Below are 11,265 nucleotides of genomic sequence, written 5' to 3'. Positions count from 1 at the left end.
AGTACAACTATTTACTTGAAAAATAATCAAAAGTAAATAATTTGAATCGAATAAATAAATTAAAATTTACCATTTTTGCTTAAAAAGATAACAAAAAATTAAGTTCAGCCTGACTCACTTAAATGTTCCCAGCAGAGTCACCAAGCTGTCGCGGTCGTCTTTCGGTTGGGCCCTAGAATTGGGCTTCGACTTGAATTGATTGGGTTAAAGTCGCCACCGACCATTTTGAAAACATTTAGGTAGGTCAGACACCATTTTACCTGATCTGCATTTTACCAGAAATGTCAGGTTCGGGAGTCGGTTACGGTCAAAGAAGGATTAGCACCCTTGAACTGTCCTTTCAGTACCAATTAATTTGTCGGTTATTTTTAATTGCGAAAATTATAATTTATATTAAAATTTTAAAAAATCAATTCTAATTGTTTACCTTTCATCGATTAAAAACAATTCCCTAAAAAGTCAAAAATATTAGATAAGAAACAATAAATATTAAATAAATCAAAATAAAAAATAAAATAAAATTTTAAAAGTAATAAAACAAACCGAAAAAAACCTGCGAAATGACAAAAAAATGTTAGTGGAAATAGAATAATAATTAAATAAAAATATTAAATCAAATCATAAATAAAAATGAATTAGGAATCAGATTGACAATAATCAAAGTTAAACATCAAAATTAAATTATAAATAAATGAACAATGTTATGTGGTACATCAAATATAGGGGACCAGAAGAAGAATTTAACTAAAATATTTGAAGGACTATGGGGGAAATTTACCCAGAAGAATCAATAAAATCAAAACTGTGATCTTCATTTGAGCGTGTTTTCATAAAGCAAATTGGCCTTCTTTACACAACCGGCCACCAAGGTTGCAGATCCGTCGAACTCTGGGGCCTCGAATCCCGTCATGGGGTTGCCGAAATGATGGAACAGCAAGCAGAAGCATCAATCGCTGACCAAGCTAAAACAGCAGGCCAGTTCCTCACCGTACGCGGTCACGGATTGATCGCAGATGAAATCCTATCACCTTCAAGGCTTCACGGACTTCATCGGAAGAAGCTACAATAGCCTGCATCTGCATTATTTGTAGCACTTCACTTGGGTCATCAACTTCTAGTTTCCTTTCCAATTGAAATTCTTGATTAGCACTGCCTCTTCCTTCAGATAATTCTAGCTTGACACTGGGGGTCACAACATCGATGGTGGACTTCGGCTTGACACTACTTGTTGCAGCATCATTAACGAAACCTGAGTTCACACTAGACATTCCCGATTTGTCTTGTGTGGATTCCGGTTTCACACAAGTTTCTTTACGTGTCTTAAGACATGGAAGAGAACAATAAGGAAGAAAACAAGAAGGGCACTTGTACTTGGACGGAGCTTGATTGAAAACCTCACACTGCCGTGATGGACCCCCAATTAATTTATCAATGAAGAACCCCCTCACGATTTACACACCCCCAGGACAACAGTAAATATTTCCTGTAGCGAAAGATTCTTGAAAAACCAGCCCTAACGCATCTGGAATCAATTCGTCCAGCATATGAAATCGCCACTCTCTTCAATCGAATCCATGCTTCCCTTCCAGCTAAAGCATAGCTAAACCTGAAACTGCAAGCACAGAAGATGAGTATGTTTGTTTTTGAGTTCCTGGAGAGGATGGATGGGTGCGGACGTTAGAGGGAGAGATGAATGAGTGGCCTTCCCCATCCCATTTTGCTTTCTGATGGCCCACTTAAACAGAAAAAAAAATAGGAATTTGTTTTTTTAGTTAGTAGGGGGGATTGTCTCAGGAAATACGATTAATATACGGTTAATATATGGTATTATCGAAAATATTAAAGGTTTAAAGGTATTATCAAAAATATTAAAAGATATTTAATAAATTTGATTTAGCGCTATTTATTATGTTGATAGATTAATAATGTTTTAGGTAGAAAATATAAAAAACTATTAAAAAATTTGGTAACCGGTAAACTTTGGTTATCGGTAAGTATCGATACATATATATAAGTGTCCATACTTATTTCACTGTGGAAAACATTAATTTAAGGTTATTTGTTTTAGTGAGTTTTAAGATATTAATTTAGTAATTATACACGTCTAATGATTTATTTTTATGTTACGGTATATATTATTATTAAATTAAAAATAATAAACATAGATATTACATATTTATTATTATCTTTGGTTAAAATTGTTAAATTTAAATTCTAGATAATATTTTATAAAATATTAAAATAATTAAATAATTTTTTTTGTGTAAATGAAATTATTAAATTAATATTGTAGGTGGAAAACATGAAGCACTATTAAAATTTTTTGAAACATAAATTACATAACTTTCAACAAAGTATAGATACATTTTTATAAAAAGTATATATACTTTCAACATATCAGGTAAATTTTACCGGTTTTATCATAATGTTACCTGATATGTTGAAAGTATCGATCCTTTTTATAAAAAGGATCGATACTTTACAATATAACAGGTAAAAATATGATGTAATAGGTAGCTCTTATATAATGTAATAGGTAGCGCTTATATAATGTAATAGGTAGCGCTTATATAATAAAATAAGTTAATTACTGAAAACATTTTCAAACACAATAACATATTAGATATCGCTTATATAATGTAATAGATAGCGCTTATATAATGTAATAGATAGCGCTTATATAATGTAATAGGTAGCGCTTATATAATAAAATAGGTTGATTACTGAAAATTATCAAGCACAATAACATATTAGGTACCGCTTATATAATGTAATAGGTAGCGCTTTTATAATAAAATAGGTTAATTACTGGAAACATTATCAAGCACAATAACATATTAGGTAACGCTTATATAACGTAATAGGTAGCGCTTATATAATAAAATAGATTAATTATTTAATTTGTTATTACAATATATTAGGTAAACGCCTAAAATATTATCAATGATAACATAACCAGATATTTACTGGAAACATTATCAAGTATAATAATGTAAACGATAAAAAAAATAGTCGCTACCTATTACATTAAACTACCTACCGATATGTTAAAAGTATCGATTCCATTTAAATAAATATCGACACTTTTAGAATTTAAAAGAAAAGCAGTAATAGCGCATATAAACATCAAATACAATAAAACATTATTATTTATTAACAAAATAATATTATTATTTTTAAAATATTAGAATAATTTATTTAATATTATTTATGTAAATATTATTATTAAAATATTATATCTATAATTTTATAAATAAAAAATTATGATTATTATATTTTATTAAAATAAATTATTATAAATTATATTTTTTATTTTTATAATAAGAATAATATATCATTAATTATATTATAATGAGAGAATAGTTATGTAACAACCCGGAAAATGGAAAAAAAAATATATAATTGTAATTTGAGGTTTTAATTAAGTTAATTGGTGAAATTTGAGGATTTAATTGGAAGTTTTAAAACTTGTAGCATATTTTAAAAAGTGGAGGAAATTCAATGACCAATCACTGAATATTTCCAAGGAGTGTCGGCAGATTTTTTTTCTTATATGCGTGCAAATTGATTCTGGTTTCATAACAGAACAATTTGTTAAGTTTTTACCCCACGCACCTCAACTTCCGACGACGATTCTGACACCGTCCGAATTCCGATCGTCGTTTTGAAAGTACCATCGTGTTCGTTATCGAGTCAGGAACAATCCCCTCAATTTAATTGAAGCGAAACGCTGCCAAACGTCGTGAATTTCAAGTCAAAGCATCGACGTTTTTTTAAGCTCAATCGCCTAGAAAATCCTAAATTCATCGCCGATCGTTGCTCCTTTTACGACACCTCCCGCACTATCGTGTTCCTTGTGCCGTTCCGAGTCCGTCGGTGTCATCCTCGATCTCCGTTGACGGCGGCGCGTGGGGAGGTGGATCAGTCAAAGATTCGGCCGAGTCGAAATCGAGCTCTCCGCCGTTCAAAAATTTGAACCGATCTTTGTAAGTATCTCGAAATCGCTCAAAATAATTTTTAGAAATTTTTCCGTGATTTTTAGAGCCCCGGAGGACGTCGCACGCGCCCACACGCGCCGCCGCAGGCGAGTGAATGCTGGAAACCGGTTTTGACTGGTTTAACCGGTTTTGAACCGGTTTTGACCGGTTTTGAACCGGTTTTGACCGGTCACGACCCGTTTACCCGTTTACCCGACCCGTTGACCCGACCCGACCCGTTGACCCGTTGACCGTTGACCGATGCTATTATGGGAATTAATTCGGCTTTGGTGCTATTATGAGAATTAATTCGAAATGGGTGCTATTTTGGTAATTTTTTTAAAAAAAGTGCTATTTGTGTAAAATGTTTGACAGTTTGTTGACCTCCTTTGACCAGAACTTTGACCGGCTTTGACCGGCTATTAAACGACCTTTGTTTTCGTCCACAAATACCTATCCTGATAGTTTTCGACGTCCCAAATCCGTTTTTGGGGTCCGTTTTACTAAATTCAAATCCGAAAGTCTCCAAATCGTCAGTCAAACCCGTTGACTTTATTTTTGACCAAGAATTCAAAATTTCGGAATGTCATACTTTATGTTTTTCGACGTCCTGAATTTTATTTCGAAGTCCGTTTTGCCAAATTCTGACCCGAAATTCCCGAATCGAGCTTGTAAACCCAAAAGGCTTAATATTTTAATATTTTGATTATTTAAATGAGATTTGGTCAAGGATTTACTCAATAAAATATTTTATGAAGGTACTCGTGTTTCACCTGAGCAAGGATCAATTAGGTCTGGTATTATCCGTTCGTTAGATCAGCCTGAACCGCGTACTACGAGAATTACCCGTAGGTTTCCGTATATTATTTAAATAATATTTAGATTATTTATATTAGGATTCCAATATGGATTTTTTTTCTAATTCGTAGGATCTAGCGCTGCAGCAGAACGTGATCGACAAACCCAATAGTAGGATTCCCTATCCGATTTCTCAGAGTGTGACAGGTGTGTTTCCTGACAGTGTTGTTTTACTGTTTTAAAATATTATTTGAATTATTTCAGAATGGTGATTATTCAAAATATTGTTATGACATGATACATGATATTTGATTTCTGAATAATGGTTACCGACATCTGATTACCGTATTTCTGTATATGATTTTCAAGCATGATCCATTTTCATGTTTTGATGGATTAATCACCATTTTTACTCGAATACATATTTGTTTATTACTGTCATTGGGGAGGAAAGAATTGTTGGAGGAAGAAAATATTGCAGGCTCCTTGGCTTTGTGCTCAGGGCCTTACTGGTCGTGACGGGGTGTATGGTTATGGGAACCTACACAATTTGTTCGTGACGGATGGGGGTAGTGTTCATATAAAAAAAACATGTTGCATAAATCGATTTTTATTGATAATATCTTATTAATATGTTTTTGTACGCTGTATGGAACACACTGGGCTTTTTAGCTCATTCTGTAAATTTTAACCTTTTTCAGATAACAGCAGATCGTAAGCTAGCAGATTTGGCATCAGGAGAAATCAACTACTTTATTTTGTACGAACATATATTTCTGTATGTTTTTCGGTTATGTTTGGTGACATGTATTTTATTATCGTTTTGGACATATCTGTATTATTAATATTATGTTCTATATTATATTTAACGTTCTATAAGTTATATATATAAAAAAATAAAAAAATAAAAAAAAAACCTCTGAATGGGATATGTGACCACTTAGGTTTGGGTCTAACTCACAGACCGGGTCTTGGGGGGTTACATTTGGTGGTATCAGAGCTTTCGGTTTTAAACACTCGGACTGTATATGGGTCCTAAACTTTGAATTTTTTTTAAAAAAAATTTCACCTTATGTTATGATTTAAAGTTTTATCGAGATCCCTGATGCTAATCTGACATATGTTTCAAATTCTTCTGTAGAGCCTTATAGATCCAACGATGAATACTGCTAGAGGTCGTAGGACAGGACGTGGACGTGGTAGAGGGCGAGTCACTCGACCTTCTGTTACGATAGAAGATCCGATGTCAGCACGTGATCCTCCTGTTCCGCAAGTAGATCCGACTCTTTCTCATGATGATCAGTTTACTCCTATGAGAGACCCTCCCATCACTGAAGATGAGGATTCTGAGATGAATGAAGACGCCATTAATAGAGCTATCTTCCGCATGTTTCAGAGAGCTGCTAGAGCCCCTAGTAACATGACTGCAATGGAGATTTCAAATTCTCTGGTTACTGCTGGTGTAGTACCATTCGAGGGTATTACTGGTGGACCTCCGACAGACGCTGAGTATTGGCTGGAGGACACAGAACGGATTATGGATGAGATGGACCTCAGACCTGAGCAAAAGTTAAAGGGGTCCCTAACTATGTTGAAGAAAGAAAGCTTCAGATGGTGGCAATCCATTTCTGGTAGTATTCCGAGGAACCAATTAACATGGGATCTTTTCAAGACGCGCTTCCGAAGTCGCTACATCGGAGAGAGATATCTGCAGGAGCGACGCCAAGAGTTTCAGAATCTGGAGCAGGGTAATATGTCTGTTATGGATTATGAGGTTGAATTCATCCGATTGAGCCGATATGCTCCTGGACTTGTGGACACTGAGACAGATCGATGCTTGAGGTTCGAAAATGGACTCAGGTATGAGATCAGGAGTCGAGTCGTTACCCACCGAGAGAGAAATTTTGACGCCCTGGTTGAGATAACCAAGACTGCTGAGGAAATAGAGCGATTGGGTATAGAGCACAAGAGAGATAATGATCGAGCCCAGAATCGATTCAGGAGGCCTTCTGGTTCTGTTAATTCTTCTGCACATCCTAGCAAGAGAGGCAGGGGTGATTCTTTTCAGAGAGGCGGTGCAAGTGTCAGACCTGTTGCATCTGGTGCTTCAACAGTTCAGTCTTCTAGACATGGTGGTTCTTTTGGGTCGCAACCCTTTCCAACATGTGATTATTGTGGGAAAAATCACTTTGGAGAATGCAGGAAGAAATTGGGCACTTGTTATAAATGTGGGTCTGGTGACCATTATTTGAAGGATTGTCCGGAGATACCTCATTCTGTTCAGACACCTGCTCGTACTCCCGCTAGTTCTCATAGTACAGTTCAGACTCCAGCACGGGGACGTACTCAGGAGATAGCACATGGATCAGCTAATAGAGGCCGAGCATCTCAGAGTAGGGGTCCAATCAGATCTGAGGCCAGACAACCTGCATTGGTTTACACTGCTAGACTTCGACAAGATCGAGATGGGCCTAATGTGACTGCAGGTACTGTTACTATTCATTCAGTTCCATACTTTGCATTATTTGATAGTGGCTCTACAAATTCCTATGTATCACATTCCGTTTCTGAGGGTCTAAATATTCCTGTTGAGAATACTGAGCGTTCAGTGATAGTTCAAAGTCCCTTAGGCCAATCCATCGTGTTGGATCGTATTTTTAGAGAGTGCCCTATAGAGATCAATGGGGAGATTTTTCTGGCTGACCTGCTGGAGTTACCCTTTAAAGAGTTCGATTTGATTCTCGGCGTAGATTGGTTGGACAAACATCGAGTAAATATTGATTTTGAGACTAAGAGAGCTGTTCTGAAGACCTCAGATAATCGAAAGATTGTAATGATCGGGGAACGACGTGGATTTCTGACGAATGTTGTGTCTACTTTAGTAGCGGAGAAGATGATCAGGAAGGGTTCCGAGGCGTTTCTTGCTTATATTTTGGACACTAGGAGATCGCAATCCGATATTGAAGGCATCCGAATTGTCAAGGAATTTCCCGATGTTTTTCCCGAGGAGTTGCCTGGATTACCTCCAGATAGAGAAGTCGAGTTTGTGATTGAAGTCTATTCTGGTTCCACCCCAGTTTCAATGGCTCCTTATCGTATGGCCCCAAAGGAGCTTAAAGAACTGAAAATCCAACTCCAGGAGTTGTTGGACAGGGGATTTATCCGACCCAGTGTATCACCGTGGGGAGCCCCAGTTCTCTTTGTCAAGAATAAAGATGGGACATTGAGACTCTGTATCGATTATAGGAAACTAAACAAGCTCACGGTGAAAACATATCCTCTGCCCAGAATCGACGATCTATTTGACCAATTTCGAGGGGCTTCTATCTTTTCAAAGATAGACTTAAGATCTGGTTATTATCAACTTAAATTGAAAGATTCGGATATTCCAAAGACTGCTTTCCGTACTCGATATGGGCATTATGAGTTTTTAGTGATGTCATTCGGGTTAACTAATGCCCCTGCTGCTTTTATGGATCTGATGCATAGGGTATTTCGACCTTATTTGGACCAGTTTGTAGTTGTATTCATTGATGACATACTGGTGTATTCTAGAAGTGAAGCAGAACATGAGGAGCATTTAAGGATTGTTCTTCAGACTCTAAGGGAGAATAAGTTATACGCTAAGTTGAGCAAGTGTGAATTCTGGCTCAGCGAAGTGACTTTTCTTGGACATATCGTCTCTGCTGATGGTATTCAGGTAGATCCGAGCAAAGTGGAGGCTATTATGAACTGGAAGCAACCCAGAAACGTCTCTGAGATCCGTAGTTTCTTGGGCTTAGCTGGTTACTACCGTCGTTTCGTTGAGGGGTTCTCCCTTATTGCAGCTCCTCTGACGAAACTATTGAGGAAAGATGTTCCATTTGTCTGGTCTGAGGACCAACAAGCTAGCTTTGAGAAATTGAAGACTGTTTTAACTCAAGCCCCAGTGTTGATTCAGCCTGAATCTGGGAAGGATTTTTCTGTCTACAGTGATGCTTCTCATTCTGGATTAGGATGTGTTTTGATGCAAGAGAAGAAGGTTGTCGCTTATGCGTCACGTCAGTTAAGGCCGCATGAGCGTAATTATCCTACTCACGATCTGGAATTAGCTGCGGTGGTTTTTGCTTTAAAGATCTGGAGACACTACCTCTACGGAGAAAAGTGTTATATATATACTGATCATAAGAGTCTGAAGTATCTGCTTACTCAGAAAGAATTAAATTTGAGACAGCGTCGCTGGTTGGAGCTTTTAAAGGACTATGATTTTGAGATAGAATATCATCCAGGGAAGGCTAATGTAGTGGCAGACGCCTTGAGCCGTAAGGCGATATCAGATGTCAGAGCCTTATTTGCCAACTTGAGCTTATTTGATGATAATAGTTTGTTAGCAGAGTTACAGGTTAAACCTACTTTAGCCGAGGAGATTAAGGCTAAACAACTCCTTGATAACTCGTTGCTTTCCATTATTGAACAAGTTAAGCAAGGATCGAGTTCGGAGTATACTGTGGACCAGGATGGTATTTTGTGTTTTCACGGTCGTTACTGCGTCCCTAAAGATGATGAGTTGAGACAGATTATTCTTCAGGAGGCTCATAATAGTCTTTATGCTATGCATCCTGGTGGGGACAAAATGTACAATAATCTCAAAGAGCGCTACTTTTGGACTGGTATGAAGAAGAATATTCAGATTTTGTGGCAAGGTGTTTGACTTGTCAGCAGGTTAAGGCAGAGCACCAGCATCCGTCTGGATTGTTACAGTCAATTAAGATTCCTGAGTGGAAATGGGAGCGTATTACGATGGACTTCGTTACTGGTCTTCCTCTAACTCCTTCCAAAAAGGATTCTATCTGGGTGATTGTTGATCGACTCACCAAGTCAGCGCACTTTATCCCTATTCGGGTTAATTATTCTCTGGATAAACTGGCTAAGTTGTACATTTCTGAGATCGTTAGACTTCATGGTGTTCCGTTGTCTATCATATCTGATCGAGATCCGAGATTCACTTCCAGGTTCTGGAAAGCTTTGCACGAGGCTCTGGGTACTCGTTTGAATTTCAGTACAGCTTTTCATCCTCAAACTGATAGACAGTCTGAGCGAGTGATTCAGGTGTTGGAGGATATGTTACGGGGTTGTGTGATTGATTTTCGTGGTAGTTGGGAAGATTTCTTGCCGTTAGCTGAGTTTGCTTACAATAATAGTTATCAGGCGAGTATTCGCATGGCACCGTACGAGGCTCTGTATGGCCGTAGATGTCGTACTCCTATATGTTGGACAGAGTTGCATGATAGAAAAACTTTGGGTCCAGACTTGGTTCGAGAGACTGAAGATACTGTCAGACTGATCCGTGATCGCTTAAGAGAGGCATTTGATAGGCAGAAGTCATACGCAGATAAGCGACGTAAGGATATCGAGTTTGAGGTTGGAGATCAGGTTTTTCTTAAGGTATCTCCATGGAAGAAGGTATTGAGATTTGGACGTAAAGGTAAACTGAGTCCGCGATTTATTGGGCCGTATCGTATTCTGAAGAAAGTTGGACCTGTTGCTTATCAGCTTGAGTTGCCTTCCCAGCTCAGTCGTATTCATGATGTTTTTCATGTTTCTATGTTGAGGCGATACCGTCAAGATCCAGATCACATCATTCAGGTTGATGAGGTAGAGCTGAAACCTGATTTGTCATATGAGGAGGAGTCTGTTCAGGTTTTAGAGAGGGATGAGCGAGTTCTTCGGAATAGGCGTATTCCAATGGTCAAAGTGCAGTGGAGTAATCGTAGCCCCTCAGAAGCTACTTGGGAGACGTTGGAGTCAATGGAGCTTCAATTTCCGCATCTATTTTCATAAGTTAAATTTCGAGGACGAAATTTCTTGTAGAGGGGGAGAATTGTAACAACCCGGAAAATGGAAAAAAAAATATATAATTGTAATTTGAGGTTTTAATTAAGTTAATTGGTGAAATTTGAGGATTTAATTGGAAGTTTTAAAACTTGTAGCATATTTTAAAAAGTGGAGGAAATTCAATGACCAATCACTGAATATTTCCAAGGAGTGTCGGCAGATTTTTTTTCTTATATGCGTGCAAATTGATTCTGGTTTCATAACAGAACAATTTGTTAAGTTTTTACCCCACGCACCTCAACTTCCGACGACGATTCTGACACCGTCCAAATTCCGAACGTCGTTTTGAAAGTACCATCGTGTTCGTTATCGAGTCAGGAACAATCCCCTCAATTTAATTGAAGCGAAACGCTGCCAAACGTCGTGAATTTCAAGTCAAAGCATCGACGTTTTTTTTAAGCTCAATCGCCTAGAAAATCTAAATTCATCGCCGATCGTTGCTCCTTTTACGACACCTCCCGCACCATCGTGTTCCTTGTGCCGTTCCGAGTCCGCCGGTGTCATCCTCGATCTCCGTTGACGGCGGCGCGTGGGGAGGTGGATCAGTCAAAGATTCGGCCGAGTCGAAATCGAGCTCTCCGCCGTTCAAAAATTTGAACCGATCTTTGTAAGTATC

The 11,265-nt window shown here is 37.8% G+C and overlaps 1 protein-coding gene across 1 annotated transcript; it reads right to left on the bottom strand.

The window, feature by feature from the left end:
* Positions 1 to 892: 892 nt before the first annotated feature.
* LOC120135365 (uncharacterized zinc-finger protein C4F10.19c-like) lies at positions 893 to 10,947 on the bottom strand. The gene is made up of 2 exons (XM_039151645.1): positions 10,886 to 10,947; positions 893 to 1,443 (listed from the first exon to the last, which is right to left on the bottom strand). The coding sequence occupies exons 1-2, from the start codon at positions 10,945 to 10,947 to the stop codon at positions 984 to 986; spliced, it is 522 nt and encodes a 173-aa protein (XP_039007576.1). The 3' UTR covers positions 893 to 983.
* Between the last annotated feature and the right edge of the window lie 318 nt (positions 10,948 to 11,265).

This window comes from Hibiscus syriacus, unplaced genomic scaffold, assembly GCF_006381635.1.
Source record: "Hibiscus syriacus cultivar Baekdansim isolate YM2019G1 unplaced genomic scaffold, ASM638163v2 tig00110607_pilon, whole genome shotgun sequence".
NCBI classification, from domain to species: Eukaryota; Viridiplantae; Streptophyta; class Magnoliopsida; order Malvales; family Malvaceae; genus Hibiscus; species Hibiscus syriacus.
This window is presented reverse-complemented; position numbering and strand designations above follow the sequence as displayed.